Genomic DNA, 26,533 nt, shown 5'->3' on the forward strand with positions numbered 1-26,533 from the left:
AACTGTATTATATTTGTAAGCAGCGCTGTTGAGTGTAGATGAGTCATAAAATGAATGGCCACTTTCCACTGTAGACACCTCAGCCTTGGCAAGAGACATAACTATGTATGTCGTGCTGTGTGTTCAGATGGGACCTTACATTACACGTTACATTTTCAGTACTCAGTTGAGGTGGTAAAGTAATGTGATTAAATTGTATGCAAAATGCTAAATGCGCCATTTAGCTCACTGATAGAAAAGTGCTATCTCAAGGAGCACAAGTCTTCTAATGTCTAATATAAGTGTGTTGGGACTGGCAACCTGAAGACACAACCGGGTGCCACTAATAACATATTGTGTCTGAATCAATATTTGCTGCAGTTACATCCTGGATCTAAATAGTCATGCATCAAACTTTTGTCAGGCTCCTGCCTTCCATCTGCTAAGGAGCGGCAAACACACCTACCATAAGTGGGTTTCGATTCAAAATGTCATTATGCACTTTGGGGAGGAAAGCTGGTGTCTGAAATTCAGCCATCAGCACTTTATAACAGACGCACATTTGAAGTATCTGTTCATCTGTTATCCTTTGGATTTTAGTTTTTTAATTTTTATGTCTGATAATCCATAAAATTAGACAATCAGTGAATCAACCAGGGCTATAACTTCTAGTTATTTCAGATGTCTCTTCAAGTAAAGGTTTGATCTACAAAATGTCAGAAAATTCTGATCAATGCAATCCCATTTTCAGAGCCCAAAGTGTCTTGTTATGTCAGGCCACCAGTCCAAAACTCAAAGATACTCAGTTTGCTGTCACATTCACATTTGAGGAGCTGAAATCAGTAATATTTAGGCATCTTTTTTCCAACAATGACTAGCATTGTTTCAAACTAATTTTGGATTAATCAACTAATGGTCTCAGCTTTAAAAGTAGCATATAGTCATATAGCATATTTTCACCTTTCTGTCTTTTGAGCTATTTTGAAATGAATTTCTTAAAATCATTTAAACTATAGTGCTTTTTTTTTTTTTTTTTTGGTCATTGGAGTCCAGCGCGGCTTTAGGCGTAAATGTGGAGAAAAGGTGTGTTTATCCCATGTTGAATGTACCACCCCATTGTGGGTTGTTGAGCCACTAATAATTCATCAGTTGGGGTACGCCATGCTGCTGCCCACTCCCTGCCCATCATTAATCATGCGGCTGCTCTGGGAAGTGAATGCAGAACGCACCCAACAAACAGAATCAGGTCGCGCCAGAGTGATAGCTTCATTCACCCAGTCCCAATGGCAACCACCTGTGTTTGTGCAATAAACAAGCTTAATGCGTTATTTCTTCTCATCTCCTTCAATTACCTCCTGGAAAACAGCAGCAAGTTAGCTAACAGGCTAATAGGCTAGGAGGCCAGCTGATTCCCCTGTTGCTCTTTTTGTGGCTCGCTGTTGTTGTGCAAAGAGGGAGCTTTGTTTGAACACTGTTAATGGAAGGTCGACCTCTGGCACATTAAAATTGATCATTCTCCATGGGTAGGTCTGGATCCTGGGCCCCTGGAGGGAGGGGAGCAAAAGCAAAGCTGTGCTCCTTTCTACACACAGTGCAGTTTTCATGTCTCTGGAGTGAATTGAGTGCTCAGTTTCCAAGTCTGTGATGATGAAAAAAAAAATCTGTATCAACAGAGGAACAAGGGGACAAGTGATATACTGTTCTACTTGTTGAAGGGGAAGGATTTGTCTGAACACTACAGGAGCTTCCTTTATGCCATCCCCAGAGAGTAATTAAAAGCTACATCCAATGAGGCCATCAAAAGATAAGGCCATTAATAAGTTCAGCTAGCTGGAGAAACAATAAAAGACTCAAACGAGAAACAAGAGAAGAACCTTTCTGACAATACAAAGACAAAATAAAACAGCTTTATGCATGTGTATTATAGAGGCACCGAGTGAGCATTTTACCTCTGCTTCATGTTGTGGTTTTATATTTCACTGAGGGTTATCACTAATCTAATGCATCAGTAACCTGTCTTAAAACAAGTTGTATGCCATTTGTGCTAGATTTAGATGAAAGCTGAGCAAAGGAAATCCCACTCACGCCTTCTTTAAAGAAATGGGTGAAGTCCTCCGCGTGTCAAAGATCTGTAGGACGGATATATCCCACTTCCTTATCTGTCTTGCCTGTCTCTCTCCTTGAAGATCTTATTCAATCTTGCTGTCTCACCTCTCTGTATTACCTCTCACTGTCTGTCTGCCTGCGTCGACCTCACTCCCTCTATGCCTCTCTTGATGAAGTGGTGAGGGTGACCCTGAACACAAAGTGTCCTTCAGTGCCAAGTATGTGGACAACACAATGCTCTCTCATTCTTAAGTTGGTAAATATAGACCAATGACACCTCCCCTGTAAACTACACACACACATTCAACTTTACACTACACTCAGTCCTAAATGGAGACACAAAACCACCACAGGCACATACACAGACACAGATCATTTCCATCAGTCAGCTTTACAGACAGCTCCGAGGACAAGCAGCTAAGAGATGACACAATCTCCCCGTACAATAAGAGAGGTTGGACCAAATGACCCGAGCAGCTGAAAGGAACAGCTGGAATGGCCTCAGGAGAACAAGTGGCTCCGGTGGAACTACAAATGTCTGCTCAATAACTGTCACTGAAAGAAATATATATTTATTTCAGCCCTCTCAGCGCTATCCCACCTGGGTACAAAGAATCCAAAATTAAAGGCAGAGAAATGACTAGTGGGAAGACAGAGGAGACTGTGGGTAGAGAGGGAAGACGCAGAGAGAAAGGGAAGGGAGGAAGAAGCACGTCAGCTGTTAACTAGAGAAACCTTTGGTCCCTCCTTATTAAAAACCTGACCTTGGACTCTGTTTTTAAAAAGCAAGAGGTTAATAATGTGGAGGCAACACCTGAGACTTCCTACCTGACCTTCTACTTGTATTTTTTCATCTCATCCTTTCACAGCTCTTCCACCTCTTCTATCTTTTGTATTGCTCCTGCAAGTAATATAATCTGTTCCTTGTGCCATTTTTGGTGTAAACACATTTTATTTATAACTCATATATAATGCCTGACTAGCAGTGTAGCTTTAGGGATTACAGTGTTGGTCAAAAAACATAAAACATCCCACTGAAATTATGTCCAGATATTCATGGTTCCCAGAGGATAAAGCCCCATGACTTTGTTGATCCCCCATGTTTTAATCTAGTTCCCCCCAAAGGTCCAAGTTTGGTGCTAGTTTGTGCCAAATATGTTGCCAACTGCACATTCATGTCCACCTTAAGATGACTTGTAATAACTTTTATGATTCCATTATCACGTTATGCTTTATGACTAAGCTAATGACATTTCCCTTAGTTACGACTGCACTTTGTTTTTAGTGCTGACTAACAAATGCAATCATGCTAAAAGGCTAAACTAAGGTGATGAGCATGATTAACACAATACCTAATAAACCTGCTAAACATTGGTGTTTATTTAATGCTGCTGCATATCTCTATCCATCCATCCATCTCCTTCTTGTACTGTATTACTGCTTAATTACTGTGCATTGCTCAAGGTATTTCTCAGTGACCAGTACTGGTATCATTAGTTGTTGATGTAGTCATTCTGAGTTTCCCCTGACCAATCCCCTTTTCTGTACTCTCCTTGTTCTTGCTTCTCATCTCCTTTTATAGTGATTTGATTAGTTCCTGGAACACGTCCGCTCCTCATTAAACAGAGTTCTCTCTCTCTCTCTCTCTCTCTCTCTCTCTCTCTCTCTCTCTCTCTCTCTCTCTCTCTCGCTCTCTCTCTCGCTCTCTCTCTCTCTCTCTCTCTCTCTCTCTCTCTCTCTCTCTCTCTCTCTCTCTCTCTCTCTCTCTGTGCTTTATTCTTTCTTCCTCCACAAACGATTTGAAGGAAGCCCACATTTTATTCTGATTAACTGTGTTGGCATCATTGTATAGTCTTGTTTGTGTGTGTGTGTGTGTGTGTGTGTGTGTGTGTGTGTGTGTGTGTGTGTGTGTCTGTGTGTGTGTGTGTGTCTGTGTGTGTGCCCAGTGGTGTTGACTGACAGGGACTAAAAGCACACAGGGGCTGCGAGGAAAGAAGGCATCACTCAAGGCCACAGCATTGTATGGAAGGATGGGGGGGTTATTTATAAGCTTTTAGTGGCCCCACCTGCCTCTGGAATATCACCACACAATACAAGCTACGGTTGCCAGGCCTTCTCTTCCCATCATACATCAGTACTGACTGTCAGACTAAGAATAACTACTGGGACAAAGCAGCTGAGGGCCACCTTTATTAGTATTTCTTCTTTTGGAAGACTCCTCAGCTTCCAGCTCCACCAGAAACATCTCATGTCAGTGTTGTCCTCTATTTCTTACAGTGCACATAGTAGGAAGGGGGGTGCTGCGGTGAAGAAGTTTCTGAAGCACTGCCAGGCTTAAAAACTCAACCAGTGCAGCCTCTGCCTGTTTGGTGCCTAATTTATTTAAATCACTAAAGCAAATCAATTTGGTTGCACTTTCCCAGAGCTCCTGAAGCACAAAATATGTAATGAGTTTGTACATGTACCAGGTGAAACATGTATGGAAAGCCAACAAGGAATAAATATTTGCCGCACACTCAGAATGACTTACGTGTTTTATTAATCATTGATGTGTATTCACAATTCATGCCTGCTCTGTGCTTTTACTTGCATAAATTATGAATAAAAGCCAGACTCAGTGTGACTGTGTAGCAAACATTTATTCCCTGTTGGATGTTCTTGCATTTTATCTGTGCTGCACAGATGCAGAGGATATCATACCCCTAATGTATGGGTTGCTGTGATGTGACAACTGAATTTGATGCCACATTCAGGTCGCTTTGTAGGAAACAAGTGAAGGAAGTGGAGGATGGTTGAACAACTTGGAGGGGTTGACATGTATAACTTGTTGGAGGGCTCATATCCAAAATATTTGATTTATGGATTTTAACAGTTATGTATGAAAGACCTGTAGCAGCTCTGCATGGAGCTTTGGACTTTTAACTGCTTTAGATTTTTATAACCATGAACTCCTGACATTTCTTCATTTGATGCAGTGTTTGCAGGCAGAATTGTAAGTTTTGTGTTTGCAATTTGTGATATAAAGTCTCAGAAAATCTTCACACACCCTATTTCAAATAAGGACTTGGAGGCTTGTGTTCATGTTTTTCCTCATCTCACATTTTGCAGCGCACCTGCACAGTAAATCTGGCATGACATGAGCCAGAGGCCAGGATATGAAGGGATATGTAATATTGTAGACATGACAAGACTTTCTTTGATGCAGACCTCTTCTTCATGTTTTGACAAGCAATAATGTAATAACACACACACACACACACACACACACACACACACACACACACACACACACACACACACACACACACACACACACATGCATATATACATGTATGTATGTGTGTGTGTCTATGTATGTATGTATAATGCAATAAATCCACCATTTCTGTTAAGCATATCCCTTGACATTGGAGTTTCTCTTGCCAACGTTACCTTTCGTGCCTTTGAGCACAGCAGCCACAGAGGTCTTGGTTTGAGAAGCACAGACATGCTGTCTTTTGTCATTGTACTATATATGATGTATTTTTAGTTGGAAAAAAAAAATAGTTGTCTGTCTACAAAATATTGACATGTGCAGACTGCATACTGTTCTTAGTGTTCAGCATCCATCAGTTTGAAGACTGAAGCGATCGTTGTTCCACAGGGGATTGTCTTGGTGGAAACTAAATATAATGAAAGTTTCTTTTCATCTTATCACCTACCTGTGATTGGGCCCAGAATAGACCTTAATGGACACCAAAGTCTCCTCAATGATCCATCATTTCCTGGCCAGCCTTGACAGCTGTTTTCGTGCCTTTTTCTAATCAAGGACCCATTAAGAGCTCATTAGAATGCAAGAGAGGAAAGGGAGGGGGCGAAGTGATTGCATCCAATTACATGCAGACTTCAATTTATCAAGTGATTTGGAGAGAGAGGTTGGTGCCTTTTTAATGTGGATAGCAAGAAAAGGGCTACTTGTGATTCACGTATGCCAAAAAGAAGAGAGGATGCCCTCCTTTGTGTATACAGTGTATACTGGATACTAATCTTCATTTTATATGCAGCATAAACAGATAAATGACGCTGAATTAAGCCTTTTTTTTTCGAAGAAGATCCTTGTTCCACCATCTGAATACCCCACATCTCAGATTTGTTTAGAGATTTTAATAGGTCTTGTGCTAGTTGATGGCTGTTTCCACCGGTTGGAGAAACAATCGACCAGTCAGGTCTTAGTTGGTGAGATTAAGAATGGGGGCATTACCCTCCTACATAGCTATAGTAGCTACATGCTAGCATATCTGCTGTGCAGATTGTGAAACCTTTTGAGAGGAATTTGTGATTTTTGGACTATATAAATTCACTTGACTGTGTAGCTACATCCATAAATCCCAATGACAGAAAAATGAGTTACATTGATGCAGCTGCACAAGCTGTTTTCAGTCTGCATGCAGGGATACCAACTCTTAAATGCTAATACTTTATTCAGTGTCAAGAACAAGAAGTTAACAGCTCTTTGCAACCTCTACCCTATCTTTAGTATCGACGGAAAATGTAGTTGACAGGATGGATTCGTCACTCAGTACTGATTGGCTATGGCAAAACAAAATAACCCCACTCTTAGCAAGAAATCAGCCATCATGAACTCAATGTCAGACTGACTGCGCAAATTGATTATCAGGCTATTTATACTCTTGCTAAATAGCAACTCATGCTAGCCCTCTCCTGTGCAAACATGTGCCAGGCTCTTCTTTGGCAGCCTTTCAGTAGTCACACTTTTCCATTATCTCTGAAGCATAAATGAGAAACGGTCAAAGTAGCTTCATGGTGCTGTATCAGACTTGGAGATCAGAGTACAGAAGCAATAGCAGCAAGGCTTGCATACATTTCAATAGACCTAGTTAACTCTATGCACCTTATCAGAGAAGATAAATTTTGAAAAAGAGGGCTACCACCAAGATAGGGTGAATGTTGGCTGATAGTTTTATGACTATGACGCCCAGAATCGTACTTGTCAAGTTCACTTAGCATCTTCAAACATTTTCTGATGTGGTGTAATTTCTTCAAAGGAGTTTTTTTCTTTGCTCTATCGTGCCATGCTGGAACTTTAAATGTGGATAGTGAACATTATAAATTAGTCAGTCATAACTGCGTATAGCCCAAAATAGCCTTTAAACCTCAAAGGAGCCATTAAATGTTAATGTGAACCTCTACCAGTACACTGTATCAAGAAAATTCAAGGGCATGTATCAAGTTTCAAGGACATGTTGCAGTGTGTTTTTTTTATACTGAGAGAATAAAAAATCAAAGTGTGCATATCTGGATTTTGACCCAGCCTTTAGCTTTTCTGGCAGTGAATGAAGTAAGTATTTATCCCTAATGTATAAGACACAGTGCTGGTTGCGTCCAATGTGCTCTCAGTGCTACAAATGACTTAAGTGGCCATCAATATATCAATTGATCCAGGGCAGGCACAACACCCTCTGCTGTGATTGAAATTCTGTTTGTTCTGATGCATTGGGTTAATCCAATCTAATATTCCCCTTTCAAAGTTGTGTCATGCCTTTGACACTTGAGGGTTTGCCCTGCAATCTCACGTTCGATCTTCTTGAGACTTGGAGAGTTGAAAGAGGTGAAAGACAGCTTTCTGGCGGACAGAAAGAAAAGAAATCTGTCAGTGCTGCTGGCAAAGTAAAGGCTGTTTTTTTTAGACACCTGTCCAAAGAAGAGCCAGATGGGAAGATAAAGGAAAAGAGCAGGATGAAAGCTGGACAGTATGCCCTGTGCCATGTCGACCCTTTACAAACACCAGATATCCCTCTCACCTTAAGAACAACCTCTCCTTCTCCCTGCACCGTGTTGTCAGGACGATTGGCTATGAGTTAGACTCGTCTTTTGTTTCCCAGGTTCACCCTTCTTTGACGTTTCATGTCCTGTTTGATTCACTTGGAGGCACAGCAGTTGTCCCAAATTTTTCTTGACTGGATCTAACCCAATTTGTTTCTCTACCTCCCACTCACTCCCACAAACATGAGCCATTTCGCATTTTCATTTCATCACAGTTTTTTTTTTTTTTTTAATGTTCTTTGCAACAGTGAACTTTGCTGGTGCATTGCCAGTTCCAGCTCTCCGCTCATGTTAAATCATCATTTAGAAAGCCTACTTTTTCCTCTGCTCCTCCATCAGCTATGCTCTCACTACAAGCGCATAGCCCACTCATGTGTCGAGGGCAGCATAGCTGACTCGATCTCAAACAGCAGAACAGAAGCATCATGTTCATTGACATGCTCGAGCTTTGATGAAGTGAGGTTCACAGCAGGCCTAACGGCTATGAAATACTGTATAACATGCTGCATGCTTGTACTTATTTGTGCCGGTTTGCACAGAACAACACAGGAAAATTAAGTAGCAGTCCCCAAACATCATCTGCTTCTGCTGTAGCTGTTGTCCTACAATTTAGCCTGATTCTGTAAAAGATATATACCAAACACTGAGTGAAGAATCCCTCAATGGTGGCTGCCGAAACCTTGTGGATTTGGCTTTATTGTTGACATGGCAGCACACTGTGCAGATTACAAGTATCACTTGCTTTTATCCAAGAATTAATCTCTGAAAGTTGAATCACCAGACATTATTACTTCTTTGCTTTTATGCAATTGTCTAGGTTATGTTTGGCAACTGTGCCATAAATCCTGAGCGTTTGACATGTTCGTGATGTAAAATTTTTTATTGATACTGTGTCACAGGATGTATTGATTCAGTTTTGCCATCATTTGTCATGATGTAGGTTTTTAGCATTTGGCTGCTATCCTGCAAAGTGTACTGTAAGTCTACTCAGTCAGTCCTGTTTGTTGTTGTGATTTATGAAACTGCTCCTTTTGCCATATTGAATGATTTTTCTGTTTTGTCATCCAAGCCCCTGAAATTTTAAGATTGGATTTTTGGTCTGTTTTTAGCCTTAAAAACATATTCAGTGTAAACATTGTGTATGTCAACAGTGAGAATATCTAGATCAAGTTTTTAGCCTCCACCCAAAGCCGTAATCTGAAATACTGAGCATCTATCGATACAGAGTTAATTTAGTACTTCCCTAAATATTAAATACATAAGTATCAGACACATTAAAGAAGTGAGAGTGGTAATTTTTGCAATTTTCACTGAAAATAATACAAAAATGATGATGAGATTTTTGCTTGAGTCTGTACCAAACAGCATGTTCCTTTATATGTGGAGACTATGATTTGTAAGCCAGGGGCATCTCTGATAATTGATATTATGTGATTGTAATTACTTCAAAGCTAAGACCCTTCAAAGTGGGGTATATCTTATACTTCTCCCCTGTTACCTGTATATAGGTCAGGCTTGTACTGTAAAATATTCCATTAGGGTATCTGGAAGCAGTTGCATAACCAAGCCCACAATGGGTATTAAACCAGAGATCCACCCAAGGCTTATATTATCCCCTGGAAAATGGCCCATGGATGCCAACAGCTACACTGTTTCCCTCTCTGTGTTGGACAGTTAAATGGGAGATCACTTCCCCTTCGAGGTGCTTGGAAAAGAAAGGAAAGGTAAATCCCCTTCCAGGTGACAAAGACTGCTCTGTATGTTTGAGATAATTTAAAACCAGATCCAAAATTGGGTCATCTTTCATTGAAATTCTGCAAACATACATTAAAGAACATAATCCAAAGGAATAGCTTTTAATGCTCTTCCTTATTAATTATCCATTCAGTTTTCCACATAGAACAACACTGCTACACTTAATTAAAACTGCTAATCGTTTTTCATTCAGTTTACCAGATTTGTACAGTAGTGTTGTGTGATATTACGATATATGTCGTAGTGCAACAGAAAAATGTCTACTGTACGATATAATCCTCTATTGTTTATATTGTAATTTTAATGTGTGGGCTTTGGTTAGCTCGGCTATTGTAACTGCAGCAATGCTACTGCTTTGCGGTAGCAGTTTATGTCACCTACAAGAACCTCTTTACGGCACAGCTAACGTTTTCAGCCATGCGTGCGAGAGCCAGCGGGAGCATGGACATAAACAACGTTGCAGAGATGGAGAGCACAGTGGACGCTGAACCAACAGGACCCAAAGAGCAATTGGTGCCGAAAAGAGGGAACAGGAAATCCATTGTTTCTTTATCTTTTCTTTTTTTTTTTCTTGCCGACGAGAGATATTAAATAATTAATTTCATGTTAATTTTTATAAGCGGGTAGAGAGAGAGCACAAACGACAGAGGGATGAGAGAGAGAAATAGCGCGAGCGGGAGAGGGAGAAATAGCGGAAAAGTAGCTAGCTACCGGGAAATCAGCACCAGGGATAGCGGAAAGTTAGACTCTGTTTGGTATGTTAGAAGTTGACTGGTGCAATGAGATCAGCAACATGGCCGACACTGCTCCGTTATCGAACTTGATACCTGCCCAAAAGAGAAGTTACACTTACCTCACACAATCTTGAAATGCCGTCCCGCCCTGCTGTCATGTATGGATGCGGTGTCGCCGGATCGCGCCAAATGCAGCAGACAGTAGGACCGTCTATGAACGCGACCTGTTGGCGCGTGCGTGTGTGTTCATGCGCGCGCCCTCGCTCGCGGGCTATAGAGTAGAGTAGGCTACAGCTGTGTAATCGGCTGACTGATGGATCTGGTTATTATTATTATTTTTTTTTTAGGTGTACAATTAAGGAGACTGTGGCGGGCCGCCACAGTCTCCTTAATTGGTGGGAAACACTGGAAAACATACTCTGCTTAACAAAAGACTCCTGAGTTGTACTTTGGATTCTTTACACAATCCACCTGACGTCTTTATTGTCTGAGACAGTGAATGTGTGGAGTACATACAATCGTTAATGTTTTACAAGTTGAAGTTTACTATTCTGGTCTGTTTTGTTGGCTTCATTTGGAGATCAAAGGTCTCTTTCACACCTGAGTCCCAACCACGATTCCATCGAGCTTCATGTTATCGTTATACTGTATACGTTTGATCTGGTTAGTTTTGGTTTCACTTTGCAATCGTGTGAGCTCACAAATTTTTTTTACATGGCATACTTCAGTTGACAATGATTGCTTTGTAGATGGGTGTATGTCTGACGCTGGCTTGTTGTCAACTTTGTGGGTAGTCTTCTGTTGAATTAAGGGAGAAAAATTAGTGTGACGAGTTATGTGTGAAGGGCCCGTAAGTGATAGAAGTTAGTCACTAAGGATATTGTTGTTAGCCTGCAGGGTGCTAAATGTTGACTGAGTGAAGTCATGTCTCAAAAGGCAATGAGTTCAATATACTTTTACACCATCCCCCAACAAAGTAAATGAATACACGAGAGAGAAGTCTTCATATCTTTATTGCTGTAGTCACAAAATATCAGTTTTGAAGAAACGGTTCTTTAATATTCATTTTTCAGAATTTCACTGATATTCACTGAACCCAAAAATGACAGTGTTACTGTAAAATACAATGTTATGTGATATTTGTAGTGTTTAATATCTTATCTTGGAGTGCAACTCAACCAATATGACATATCCAATCTGAACTTTCCAACATAAACATTTAATAGAAATTCACTACTTGTAAAAAACAAACAAACAAACAAAAAAACAAAAAATAAAGTTGCAGCTGTCTGTTACATTCATTCATTTACATTCTTTGGGCAGATTGCCAACAATATAGTTACACATCTGTATTGTGCTGTACAATGTGTCCATGTATGACTCATGTCACAGTGTTTCAACACACCTGACCTTATTACTTTACAACTGTGTATATAAGACTTTGCTCAGGCTGTAAAAACCTAGCTGTTATCGGCGTGGCTTTGTTTGCACCATGACCCCACCTTTTAATATATTTTAACACGCTGTGTTTTCTTCCCCTGAAAGAACAGCAAACAATGAAGAGAACAAAATGAGCTCATGAACTCAAGAAAAAGAAAAATACACAACCTCACATTTCTTTTTATGTACAGATGCAATCTTTGTTATGTATTTCACACCGCACTGATGACATGGAAAGATGTGCAAAAATAGGACTGTATTCACTTCTAGCAGATTTTCAGTCACTTTAGTCTCTTTTCACACAGCACATTATGTGACAGTAAGCGTCGCACCGGGTCTAATGTTTTGTTCAGCCAAAGGTTTTCATATCTAACGTTTAAAGCTGATTGTCCACATTGTTATTTAAAAATAACCAGATTGGGTTTGTGTATTTAGTGAGCTTAATAAGTTGCAATAATGTGTTGTCATAGTGATGACACACAAACGCACTGGACGACTATGCGTGACTAAGGCTTGTGGTCGTTGTTTATTCTACTTTATATACAGAGAAAGTCACTGGGTTTGTCCAGCTGCAGGTGTGCAGCTTTGTGGGTTACAGCTCTTTTCAAAGTGAAAACACTTAATGTGAGTGGAGTTGTCAGCCTGATTTGAATTTTAAGAAAGTAAATTAAACTGCATTTCAGACCACTTAAAGCACGGACACGACCGGTGTGATCATGTTATTTCATTATGCAAACAAATCCCATTTTAAGGTGAGTGAGCACAGCTTAGACTTCAATAACAATGTAAAAATACAATTGTTGATGGGAAACATACTAATAAACTGAGTATTATGAAAAAGCAAATTCTGTTTTTGAAAAATGGTTATTAAAAAATAACTTTTCAGGAGGACTTTACAGTGTATGTACAGTACAATGATTTCTTCAACGTAAACTCACAGTTTAGGAATATCCATACTTATTTCTAACTTTATACAATTGTGGATTCATAAATAAAAGCAAGCAAAGAGCAAAACAGCAAAGTGTAATGTATCACACCTTGGAATGAAATGTGGTTGTTAAATATATCTTCGTTCAGGATAAAGTTGGATGTTTAAGGAAAGTTTAAACATCCTCTCAAACATCTCGGCATCATTAGCCACACAGCAGACATTAGATAGCCATTCATCTGCATGAGTTCTGCATAGGCACCTGTCAGTGCTCCCATCAACTTTCTCCTCCCTTATTCTTGAATTTGTACCACCCAAACTCCCAGAAGAATTTTCCCTGATCTTTCCTCTCCGCTTCTGTCTTCCTCTTATTCCTCCTCCTTTTTGGGACCAGTTCAGGTCTGGGGAGAGTTTTTTGTTCAGTGTTCACAACTATCTTTGCATGCAGTGTCAAGAAGCATTGCAGGCATCCAGTTTTCTTTGTAACCTGATTCACATAAGGCATCACTACGTTGGGTGTTCAGACATCCCTGCTGGATGTCAGGAACAGCTCGTTGAGATGGGAAATAATGAGTGTTGCAGTATGGCTGGGTCGGTGTGTTTAGAGTGCTGTCATCACACCCAGAGTCTGACCACTCCGAGCCATCAAAGCTCTGCAAGGATGCTAACGACGGCCCCTCCCTCTTGAAATCTATGAGGTCAGTTAAAAGGGGTTTCCTCTGTGTGTCCCCTGCGCTGCTCTGTAACTGAAAAATGAGTGAGGGGAGCAGGAGTTGTCCATCGGTATCGTGCACCGTGTGCAACAACAGCGGCTTGGCTAGTTCGCTGCCACAAAGGTCTGAAACATGTAAGGGTGGTACTGAATACGAGGACAGCTTTGGACTCATTCCACCTTTATCCCAGCTTTTTCCAGTGGAAGACAATTGGTTGGCGGTTTCTCTGTCTTTAACGGTAGCCTGCTGAAAATCTCTCTCTTCAGCAGGGACGTGGGCAGCCACCATACTGTAGATTTCGGAGGACTGAGAGCTCATGTCCTCGAGGTTTGGGGTCAGACTGTGTGCACCTGTGCTCACAGAGGAGCCAGTGCTGCCTTGCCAGGCTTGGCAGGGGGTGTCCTGGGGAAAATAACCTCCAACCCCAACTGGGGGCACATCTGGCTTAACCCGGATCGTTGCGTAAACTGTTTTGTCACTTTGAGGGCAGATCACCGCTTTGGAAATGATGAGTTTACTATCTGGAGACTGCAGCACTCTGGGAGGGGCGCTGGAGGTGGTGACCTGTTTTGAAGATAAGGAAGACAGACCCATCAAAATCAAACAAGGGCTCGATTTTTGTAGATTAATCAACAGCTTGTCATTTGATAAGAATAATGGATACAGATAGATGCAGAAATTAAAATGCGGGACAAAATTTCACGTGATGTGACGTGATGAGTTAAAACATTTTACACCACATGGTTATAAAGGGCAAAGCCAATATACCTGCAAGTCAAATAGAACCACAAAAGCCTTCAATCACACTACATTTATCACCTTTCAGAGCTTTCAGGTTGCTGCAACCTGAACATGTGTACAGTCATTCATCAGCCAAAAGGCTTGATTTACCGGTAAGGCAGCATTTCCCTGTCATAACCCGGACACACCAAACGAAACTGCAGAATTAGGCTTACCAATTGTGGTGGCATGCTCTTTTCCTTTCCACCCTTCATGTAGTTGCACATACACACAACTGAAATTATGATTATGGCCGCACAGAGAGCAGCACTTAAGACAAGCCATGGCAAAAGCTTCAGAGGATCACCTAAGAGAGAAGAGAGTTGGTGTCATACACTAATCCGGGAAAAAAACCAACACATCTGTAAAATCAGATCCCCTCAAGTGTTTTAAAGTAGTGTGTTCGAAAAATTCCCACTGTGACACACAAGCTTAGGCATGCTTGTGACGTAGGAATGTAGAATGCACTAAACTCAGACTTATCTGAACTGAAATCTACATGGCAGCCTATAGAGGCCGATTTCCACCTGTCAGGAATAGGATAGCTATGGCTGTGGGTGCATTTTGAAAGTTGGAATTGCTTGTACATGTTGCTTGCAGTCTGTATTAATTGCCTGTTTTAGCAGCAGAGAATAAACAATAAGGGAAGCTAAGGTGAGAAGAATGTCAGCTTTGCAAACAAACCGTGATCTAATCTCCTGTCTCATCAGTATGATTACAAAAGGGGAGGGAGAGGTCACAGCGCAAAAATGTGTCTGTAAAGCTCCTCATTTCATTTTACTGTCATTCAGTTATTAACAAGAGTATTTTAAGAGGCATGAATTCACAGTACGAACAATGTAGCCAAAACCGGTGTTTTCCATTTCAATGCAAAACCAGCATCTGTGTCTCTGTTACACTGTGACAGTGAAGCTACCAACATCTAAAAAAGGGACTGATTTCTAATAACCTGACTTGATATATTACTGAACACTGCATTGTTTCCAAGTGGCTGCAATCACTTGAGGAGTTGAGCACAAACTACTTCACGTAAAAAGTAGATAATGCAACATTTCAAGTATCTTTCATCCTTACATTTTCTCCAGTGCATAAGGGCCCTTGAAAACCTCCTAGTAAATTGAGTTTTTGTAAATATCATAAAGGTTAATCTGCTCCTTTCAGTCAAGATTTTAGAAATGTTATTTATTTACTTAATCCATTCAAAATTGCCAGGTGATTGCCACATCGTACAGAAAGAGCCAATTGCGGCTAGCAATCTCCCACACCTGCAATGTGTGTGAAATATTGGGAAAAGCATGTGCTGATAATGCATCTCTTATGAATATTTACCTGATATTAATGTGCTAATCAATATGCTGTTCCCTTCTACTAAAAGTTGTCCTCACCTGGCAGTGTGACACAGAACGAGGCATTCTCACTCTCTGAGCGACCCCATTGTGTATTAGGCTTGTAAACCACGTAGCCGCAGTACTCCGTGTGGTTGTTCTTCAAGTTGATGATGAACCGGCCAGTTGTGGTTTCATTGACCTGGAGACACAGTAGGCCACATGAATCATAAGTGATCTGTTTAGTTGATTGCAGATTGCACAGGTCAGATAAAGAAGAAAACTGGAAAATCCAGTAACCCTTCAGCTCAGTTACAACAACCGAAAACTTAAACACAGCTGGAAAGCCTGGGGGCAGATGGATAACAAGAAGTCACTCAATAACATCACAGTTGTGATAACATTACATCAAATTCTTCATTTTTTATCACATAAATGAGCTTATATCACATAGACAATTTTGTCTTTAAGAATAATCAGTACGTTTGTCACCCTGAAATTGAAAATGTATAGTGGTTCTTCACTTAACAGCTTTGAAAAATTTTTGTAACTTGCGCATTAATAACAAGCAGGTGTTTTTTTCTGTGGTGGTCTCTTTGTGCATTGTGTTGTATTTAAGGGAGACTCACCTGTGCGGCCCACTTTGGATGTGTGATTTTTAAGGTATAAACCACAGGAGTTTTTGAGGGCCCGCTTTTGCTGCTCTTGATGATATCTGCAACAGAAACTCCATATGGCCCCAAGGGCAGGGTGACATTCACATGCAAGGATGTCACATTTGTGTATGTAGTCAGGTTGGGTGGACCAAGAACAGCTATGACAACAGAGAAAGATGAATGAATAAATCTTGCAATAGAATACATCTGACTCGGAGGAAACAAAGAAAGTCAAGAATGAGAATGGAAATTCTTACTTTCTGCGATAGGCGTAAATCTGGTATGACCGTAAGGGTGACCATTAACGAGCACCTGTGCCAGGTACTGAACGCCATGAACTGATGGGGTTTCTGCAGTCAGGTCACAGGACAGAGCAGTAATGTTCTGACACCCCTCTTTTATCTGGTATGGCTGGTCCTCAGCATAACTGTAAAAAAAGTGCAGTGTAATGTGATCAGACATACGGGAAACACTTCAACATGGCAATGTATTAATGTGCTGTGTGTGCTGTTTAATTTTCTGAAGATATTAACCATTTTAAACAGTTGTCTGTCCACTAGTTTGAGTCTCAGACTTCCGAAATTCTGACAGCCTTCATTCAGGCACTGATGCAGTTCTGTGCAGCACATGTCTTCAGTGAAATAACCACAAAAAGATCACCCTGACCACCCATTCATCATTTGAACATGCAATGCCTTTTTGAATGAGACGAATGACAGCATTTTATTTTAACAAGGAACTCATAGTGGGCAGCCATAGTTAAGCCATTCTTCCTCTGCTGCTGATTTGATGCTGGATGTCACTCTGTTCATCTCCAGGTGACAGTGGCGGATGGCAGAAAAGTCAACAGGATAGGGCTGCCACTTGACATTTGTGTGGGAGACTGTGTCATGAGTAATTAGACGAGACTTCATGTCCGCTTTGTAGAGACAATTGAAAAGAAGGAAGAATAAAATTCTACTCTGAAGTCAGGAAAGTGCACTGTGAGCATGTATTCTTCTTTCAGTGAGGATAGCAGAGTGCACTTCATACTAATGACTAGCAACAGGTCCTATAGCTACTCTTTAGTGCTGCTTCTAGGCTGTTGGCAATTCAGTTGAATCCATGTAACTGGTAGAGGGGGCTAGGAGGTTGGAAGGACTCCAGAAGTACACCTTTTAATTGCTTCCACATGAAATACAGTTCCTAGATCTGAATGGTCAAAGCTGTCTGTTTTCTACTGTATGTTGTTGTTGTTTTCAACAGATCTCATGGAAAGACCAAAACTGGGGCCCAAAGAAGTCTGTGTTGTGTGGCGTTCAGAAGACTGAAGACTTAAATCTGAATCTAAAAGAAAAACTGGCAGTGTGATTTCCTTAAATCAGCTGAGTACTGTAGTTTTCAGCAAACATTTCTCAAACAGGTTGCATGGTATATTTGTTTGAGATTATTGTGAACTGTGGATTTGGTGTGCTAGTGAGTATTTACGACAGCAGGACATCGTGTGTGGGAATGGCTGAAAATGTACTTCTGTGTGCATATTCACACATAATTAAGGAACACGTCAAGTAGTGCAACGGTGTGGCTCATATACGTGTTTGTCATAGTTTCTGGATAACGATGGTCTATGGCACAGAGTGAGCTAGTGTTTCTTAGTAGGATCAATTTATTATTGCTTTTGGTTTTTTCATAGGATTAATTGACAATAAGAGAACTACACAATATTACCAGGGTGTGTGTGTGTTTGTGTGTGTGTGTGTGTGTGTGTGTGTGTGTGTGTGTGTGTGTGTATATATATATGTATGTATGTGTATGTATATGTGTGTGTGTGTGTGTGTGTGTGTGTGTGCGCGCGCTAGGTTTTAGTTACATCCGATGTGTCCGTATACAGTATGTTTTCCCCATAGATTATTTTATGCCATCTGGTGATCAGAATTTTACTCTGCGTACTGATTTGTTACCAGTCAACAAACACTGTCACTGTGAGTTAGTCGAGCGTTTACCGTGCAAACACATTTTTCCTGCTTTTACCCTCTTCTCCTTATGGATCTGTACATGGAGACACAAGTGCAGGAGGGCAATGGAAGTAAGAGTGCAATAATAATCCATCATCTGGGTCTTACATGCAATACTGCACGCTATAGGTGCTGTTTTCCCCAGCGGAGTCAGGGTCCCAGCTGAGCGTGTTGTTGAAGTTCTTGGAGACGAATTTCACATTACCGTTGTTGGTCGAGAGACAAGCTGTCGGAAAAAAAAGGCACGAGAGTAAAGTCTGTGAATCATTTTATGGCAGATACTAACGCTGTTTCCTTGTTCTCGTTCAACCTGGTTTACTTTCAACAAATCCAAATCCTAAAGAAATATCAATTTGATAAAACAGTACCTTTGCTTTTTTATATTTGTTGTTTTTATACTTTGTGCTAAGTTGCAAGTAAATAAGAACACTATTCTCTCCTCTAACAAGAGCCATACACAGCCTGTACCAGTTGAGTTACAGCTCTCTTTTATCTATGTTGCAGCCCACATTTTCAATCACAGCACATACTGCAAAGCCCTTCAAGCCCCAGCATCCGCAGCCAGTGCAACTCCCCCTGATATGAAGTCCTGAGAGAGGCACAATCACTCAATTTTTCTAGCATAGTTGGTAAGGCCTGAGCGTCACAGAACACATACACTGGATCTTGGACCACAGGGAGATTATGTAAAGATGGACTTTGTTTCTGCTGGTGGCTGAAACTAAAAACTGGGCTTTATTCTTAAACTTTGCCCGTGATATCTGTGATACAAGGAGATAACTGCCATCCCTCGGGCTAACATACAGGAAGGGGGTACAGAACACCATCCTTCAATGCAAGCAGAGTAGTCTCCTGTATTTTAAAGCTTGAGCATTTCAGAGATAGACTGCTAGTCGAGCCATGTACACCAGAGCTAATGATTTACCATGTAGCATATTACTGTTACAGCCCATGTACTTTATTGAAGATCTGAAAGACACAATGGAAATTGCACACAAAGTAGTCCATTCAAAATTAGCATTTTCATAAGATGTACAATGATATAGTCAATATAACATCAGCTTGACTCTAAAATGAAACATTTTCAATCGATCACTATCATTTAAAATGACCAAAGTCCTCATTGTGTTCTGAGACTCGCCTTCATTTCAGATGAAAGGGAATCGCTCTGTCAAACATATTACAAGGCTTTATTGATGTTATTATTTATTTCTCCTATTAGGAGGCCTGTTATGTGTCTGAACGCCTGTAATCAGCATCTGTAAATCAAAACAGAGATGCATGTTAGCTCCTCTGTACTCACCGTAACAGAACAGGAGGAGGATGATGACCCTCATAGACCACATCCTCATTGGGTACGTGCGTCGCAAAAAAAAAAAAAAAAAAATCGAAGTCCTGTGAATTTGCTGCCCTGAAGTTGTGTGTTCTAAACAAAAGCAACCTATAATTCACATCACAAAAAACAGCACATGAACTCCTGAATCCCTGAAATCCTTCCAAGCAAAACTGAAATCAGTGTTGAAAGGTGTATAAACTATTGAAGTTGTATGTGGTTTCACAGCGTTTATTTCCCCCTCCACTCCTCAATCATGTTTGTCCCGGGAAAGGAGTGTCTTCACTCAGGTGTGCAGGTGTACTTTGGTATATGTTATCACTTTGTTCCTGTTTTTCTGCTTACTGTATGTTCCGCCCACTTGCATTCTCTCTCCAGAATCTCAACTTCCCTTTTCCTCCTTGTCCCTTTTACACCTTGAGTCAGTCTCTCTGTCTCTCTCTCTGCTTGTTTGTCAGGTTATTTCTGGTTTGAACAGTTTACTGGAAATGATCAAGACTTTCAACTGCATAAGACAGAAAGTGAAAGAAAGTGATCATACACATGATTGTTATACACTGACGATGTCTGAGATGTCTTTTTTGACACAACATTGCATTACATAGAAACTGAAACAACCTGATGTTGCCTTAGGCACTGTAGTCACACAGTTTAGATAATTAGCAAATGAGCCACTGAACGAGTAGGTACACATGTAATTTATGTTTCTATTGCAGCAATCATAGTATTAGAGTACTAATTCAAAATGAGCTTGGTGATGTGCCTTGTTATATGCAGACATGTTTTAAATAGGCTGTCATGCATCCCAGAACTCTGGTGCTGTGACACGTACTGTAAATAAAGCTTTATTAACTTTATGAGATGCACCTGTGTCAGGTGTCCGTAACTCTCACAGCTGTGAAGTGTATCCTGTGAGCAGATACGCTGTTTAAACAGTGGATTCATGTCTTGATAAAGCTGTGCAATTCATGGTGTTTGAACTCTTGCATGAAATCTATGTAAATACACTACTTGCTCAAATGTATGAGGACAACAAATATTGCCCCCATATACTATTGCACCAAAGTAACATCATGTTTGTTTGGCTGTAGCTCAAAACACCTCAACACGTATAACACATCTGTAGACAGTTATAGGTTGTTGCTCACGGAAGTGTGTCTTTCATAAAGATGTCAAATAAATGATGTCAGATTTACTCTCACTACACCAGAGTCATCCCTACAGAGTGACATCCTTGACTTAGAAATCTACCCACTCCCTTGTTCCTCACTGTTTTTGATTAAAAAGTGAAGCTATATCCCTGAAATGTAAGTGACTAAATAAATCAATTAATTGGTTTAACACAGAACACTTAAACTCTCCCATGGGTAAACAAACCAATGGCATTAAAGTATTTTGTGTCTCTATAACCTTGGCGTTATAAGACCTAATTTTCCTAATTGCTTACTTATGTGGCGAAGAGCAAATCAAAATCAAATTTAACAAAGCAGAAAGTTCACAAAGATTAAATTTAGACGAATTAGACAAACTCACTCTGGGTGTTTAACATGACCATCAGCCTGCTTTCTCATTCGCAAGCTGTCTTTGAAAAAGCAACATTAATATAATTTTCACTTAACCTGGAACCCTCCCTGTTTCCCTGCTTTAATCCCAATATTTTTAGATTATATTTTGTCAGAGCAGCAGTTTGGTCATGATGCCATGATCAAACTTTTGGAATCCGTTCATTTGCAAAGGCAGGACTTGTGAAAAGTGCAAAGTGAATGTAATTGTTTGATTTTCTCTTCCTTTTTTGCACTTACTTACTGCACTCTCAATTGTTCTCATTGTTTGAAGACTGAAAAGTAATTTTTGAAAAATCTTGTCAAAAATATTCTTTTCTCTGTCAATAATCAATGCTTGGTGAATTTCGACATATTCCACACATGGAAGCATTAGCTTAAACCATCTATCTATGTTTATTTGTTGTGAACCGTTCAAATTAAGTTCAACTTCCTACTTGTATAAATGAGAAGTTAAATGTTATACGGTGGAATTGTATTTTTAGTGTTCAAACCACGTTCTCAAGAAAAGTGGTTTTAAACAATTTGCTGTGTGTCAATATTAGAGTGCTGCTATTCCACTGCCAGTGAAATACAGTGTGGCCATGATTCCCCTTTGACAGTGAAATTAATTTAAACCACTGACAACATAAAAGAAGTAATTAATCATATTTCAGACAGACTGACGTACTTTAAATGGACAAAGTTCTGTTTAAACATAATTCATAAAGGTAGCCTTCACTGAAATTGCTTTTGCAAAAATAGGTTGTCAAGCACAGATTGATTTTTTTCACCATAGAAAAGACCGTGAATCTATTCCTTCTACCTACTAATCTCATTTAAATCCTTATTGATTTGAGTCTTTCCCTAATATTGCATGTACTGATCTTTGTGTACACAATCTGCCTATCATCAGGTGTTGTCTGTTTTCACTGGGTTATGGTCTGTGACACATTATTATAGACAACAACATCCTGGCAGTGATTTGCTTCGATGGTTGATTTTAATTAGGTTGTTGTTTGACTACTCTCCTGTAACCAGTGTCATTATAAAATGCCACCTGGCTACGAAATAATAAAGGCCCTGCCTCACTTATAAACCTCAGAGCTCACGCTGGCTTTAAACGGAACCTGTTGAACTGTTTTTGACATGGGAAGTTGAGTACATGTCGTGCTCGTCCTTCTAGTCAAGTTCACTTTAATGTAGTTTGGAAGCTTGTGAACAATTTTGTCTTTTCTGCATTTAAAACAATGCTGAAGAATAAGGGAAGAGTAGATGGGCTCTGCTCTGAAATGATAAAGCTTTTTGAATATTGCTGGTTTATTTCATTTCAAATTCATTAATACCCAGTTGGGCATTCATTTGGACTCATTAATACTGTAATCATGGCTCTATTTAGAGGCACCATCGGTCTGGATAAAATTAAAATGGCACCAAGCACAACTGAGCAACCACTACCTGGCAAATCAGCACATGAAAACTTTGTCTTAGAAAGCAAGCAATATTATTTCACCTTTGCCTCATCAGGTGCATATTCTCTGCTATACTAAATTGTAACAAAAATGTCTTTTGACGGACCATTTCTCAGTGCGCAGTGGAGTCATTTTTTGGGTCTCAAAGCAAAAAAACAAAATGAATTGATGTGTCGATTATGAGATATGTATAACATAAAAATGCATTGACTGAGTCTGTCCCCTAAGTTTCCCTGAGTCCCTTTGTAACTCGAAGTAACTTTGGTCACAGGCGAAAACACGCTAATCAATGATGCTGCACAGTTTGACACAGTTTCCAGTATGGCACCTTTCACGTGACACTTCAGTGAATTTTATTGTGAGAGAACCTTTCCTTTTTCCCCTTGTCGCTAAATGAATTCACAGTGGAGACATCCCGGAGAGGAGGAAAGGCTTTGATGTTGTTGGACACAAACCGAGGAGATGTGATGCTCTTGCACTTCAAGAACCTCATCAATGAATCATCCTTTGTGTTGTCACAGCAAATCAAATGTATCTTGCATCTCTCACCTTGCCAGCTTGTTGGAGTCGCAAAGACTGAGCGAAACCTTTGATCTTATTCAGTACACACAGGTTGGACTGGGCAGATTCTGGCTCCAGATCGGGTCTTAGAGTGTGGAGAAACCAGATTATTTTTATTGGAAATCTAGTGCAGCAGTGACATTTTGCAAAATCTCCACTAATTCTTCTATCCAATTTTTACAATTTATGTTCCATCTTGGAGCAACTTCAATTTCTGTAGAAACATATATTTCGTCTCCTCTCAAAACTATAGCACCCAGAGAAAAACAGCTTACTATTAAAAGAGAAAAAGGGGAAAAGAGGCAGATTAAAAGCAGACGATGTAAGAAATGATACACTCAGCAGTAGTCCTTTGTCTAGCAGTAGTTTTCTTTGTGTATTGTTTGACAAACCCAAGAGACACTGAACACATTTGCTGTATGTATTGCTTTCAGTCAAGTATAGAAACACTGGCCAAAAGTCCAGTCCAGTTTGTCCTCCTGGGTCATTTTGAAACTGGGACCTGAAGGTGTGCTTATCAAAGGTATTGGAGGGGAGGATGGTGATTATGAAGCCTCTACTGCTGCCATAAAGAACTTTGATTTTGTGTTGATTTTGTTTCCACTGCCTGTGTTGTGAAGATCTTGATCTGACTAGTGCATGGATTGATTTTGGAAGCAAATGTAAGAATTTGCAGGTAATAGTAATTCTGTTTCGGACAGAGGTCTGGTGTCTGTGTTATATGGTAATATCCAGAGGGTTGCTGTCATATCACTTAACCGTTTAGCAAGGCTGTGGGAGGAAGAATTAAGAACCACCAGCTAGCCTGTTAGTCACATGTTTTGGTTTTGCCCGAAACTGGCTCTATTTTGGACAGGCATATTTGATACATTTTCATATAGTGTAATAAAGTTATCAGTCCCAACCCATTGACTGCGCTGTTTGGGGTCATTACTCAGGAGACACCAATAACTAGGCACCAGACTGAGGCTATAGCATTCTCCACTCTACTGGCTCGACATCTAATACTCTTTGGTTGGAAGAAGGTTACACCCCTCTCTCATAGGCGTTGGGTGGAGGAGGTGATGTCCCATCTCAAACTTGAACAACTTAAATACACTGCTAGGGGCACTACCCATAGATATAAAGTTTGGTAACCATTTCCATTGCATTTTTTTGGATGAACTCCCTTCCCTTAATATAGTGTACCCTAAGTCCCCCTTCCCCTCTTGTTTGGGGTATTGTGTACTACTGTGAGTGTATAATGTGAAAAATCAATAAAAATATTTGAATGATTATCATAGTAATTCTGTTTCGAAAGCTGAAATTATGAACATTCCCCATATTACAGTCCTGTCTAGTCCAGCAGTTCTCTCCATCTATTGAATAATCAACCAGGGTTGACTTGCGTTGTCACCTGTCGTCTCCTCTTCTTCCAAATCTCCTGCTTCCTTCTACCCTTCTAACGTATGCTCGCTTCTAAACTTTGCCTGGGAAAATGTAAAGATAGGCTCCTCCAGTCTGTGTGCCATAAATCATTTTGTCTGACTTCGCAGGGGAACTGGACCTGAAGATTGAGAATAACTGCACAAAAATAGCTAATCTTCTCGCTGAAAGTTCTGTTTGCTTATGTAAGTCATATAGATGCTGAAGTATAAAATTGAGACTGGTTTCATAACCAGTTAAAAACTCCTTGTAATATGTTTAATAAAACTTCATAAAAAACCTGACAGATAGGACTTCTTTTGAGCAACAATGAAAAGCTGTTTGATGCAGTGTTTAAGGGAAGTCATCACTGGGAGGCTGACATGTCACAGACAGACAGCAGATAAACAGAGAGACGGGCAAACATATGAGCTGCTTAGTTTACAGATGGGCAGAATGAGAACAAGATAAAAATACAGTTCTAAAGATAGGCAGAAAACAGACTAGCTGTCCTACACAGACAGGTAAACATATCACTCCCTAAAAGACAAGCCAAGGAATTTAAATCAAGGCAATAATCCTTGACATGGATATTGATACGCTCTCATAAAAAGCACGCCAGAGACTTATTGTTAACAAAACTGGATGAATTTCTACTGCTTCTGCATTCATGACCATTTATATACATAAAGCTCCTACAGCATGACAGATAGATGTAAACAATTAAATTAAGCACTACAGAGAGGTGAGAAGGTATTTATGAAGCAGGAATGTATACGTACTGAACAGGTATAGTTCAAAATAGATTGATTCTTCTGAACAACTCGCTCACTAATGGCAACATAATGGTGTTGCCCTTTTCATAAATTAATGAGGAATGATTTTTTTTTTTATGTAAAACTCCTCTGCAATGGGTCTTGAGGCCAAGACCCTTGGCTTGATCAGCATGTGATTTGTGTGGCGCGTGCCTGGCCTTATGCCATGACATTATCCCAACCCATCAATTAACACCAGATCATTATAATTTTAGCAGGGGGTGGAGGGCAGTGAGTCAAAAGGGGAAACTGACTGATGCAACAGCATTAGTACTTGGATGAGGAAGGAATGTATCAATGAATTTATAGGCTGTGACTGCTTTACATTACAAGCACACAAATACATTGTCTTTGGTGGCAACACTGTTGCCTCACAGCTAGAAGGTCCCGGTTCGAATCCTGCTGTGGGCGCTGGTGGCGTGTCCTCCACCATGCCTTCAGTGCCTGCTGCTCGAGGAAAGGGGCCTTTCTGTGTGGAGTTTGCATGTTTTCACCGTGCTCACCTGGGGTATCCTCCATAAAAAAATATACCCCCACTAAAAACATGCAAGAAGATCACCACCTGACCAATGGTGACGAAGAGAGTTGGGCCCCCGGGTGCTGCTGTCAGCTGTCAGCTGGCAGCCCACCGCTCCTGGTCTGCCGCGGAAGAAGAATGACCAGGATGGGTTAAATTCGGAGGAATTATTATTTCTTCTTCTTCTTCTTCTTCTTCTTCTTCTTCTTCTTCTTCTTCTTCTTCTTCTTCTTCTTCTTCCTCTCCTTCTCCTTTTTCTTCTTTCAAAATTCATTCTACCAACATGGGATTATTGATGTAACTGTTGAATAATGCATTGTAGCCTCACACACCTCATCAGCAGTCATGAATGAAACTGATGAGACAGCCCAACATTGGCTCTGCAATTAAAGAACGATAATAGCTATACTACAGCAATAGAGAAAACTTGTTTGTATCAGGAGGCATATGATGAAACTTTAAAAACACTATGGGTTAACACATCACTGCTGATGTAAGCCAGTCCACATAATGTCAATAGACAACTAAACTAGTGCTTTCCAACCTGTCCACCTTTTTTTGACCCCCTAAAACAACGATTTTTTTTTTTCTGGTTTCATTTGAATAATTGTAAAATGTCTGAAATGCCACCAGTACAAGTACATTACCAGCTTTCTC

The 26,533-nt window shown here is 40.3% G+C and overlaps 3 protein-coding genes across 3 annotated transcripts in view; all 3 read right to left on the reverse strand.

Annotated features, from left to right (window-relative positions):
• Positions 1–2,126, reverse strand: part of myom3 (myomesin 3) — a 56,213-nt gene extending 54,087 nt beyond the window's left edge. The window contains exon 1 of the mRNA XM_070965748.1: positions 2,065–2,126. The gene's annotated coding sequence lies outside the window, so the exon portion shown is untranslated. The remainder of the gene's footprint in view (positions 1–2,064) is intronic.
• Positions 1–26,533, reverse strand: part of LOC139333392 (mannosyl-oligosaccharide 1,2-alpha-mannosidase IA) — a 351,400-nt gene that overhangs the window by 104,711 nt on the left and 220,156 nt on the right. The window lies entirely within an intron of this gene.
• On the reverse strand, positions 12,810–19,609 carry ifnlr1 (interferon lambda receptor 1). The gene is given in 7 exon segments (XM_070966836.1): positions 12,810–14,042; positions 14,435–14,565; positions 15,644–15,785; positions 16,213–16,397; positions 16,497–16,666; positions 18,342–18,459; positions 19,537–19,609. Coding segments are annotated over 7 exon segments (1,779 nt in total). The 5' UTR covers positions 19,586–19,609; the 3' UTR covers positions 12,810–13,058.

This window comes from Chaetodon trifascialis, chromosome 7, assembly GCF_039877785.1.
Source record: "Chaetodon trifascialis isolate fChaTrf1 chromosome 7, fChaTrf1.hap1, whole genome shotgun sequence".
Classification (NCBI taxonomy): Eukaryota; Metazoa; Chordata; class Actinopteri; order Chaetodontiformes; family Chaetodontidae; genus Chaetodon; species Chaetodon trifascialis.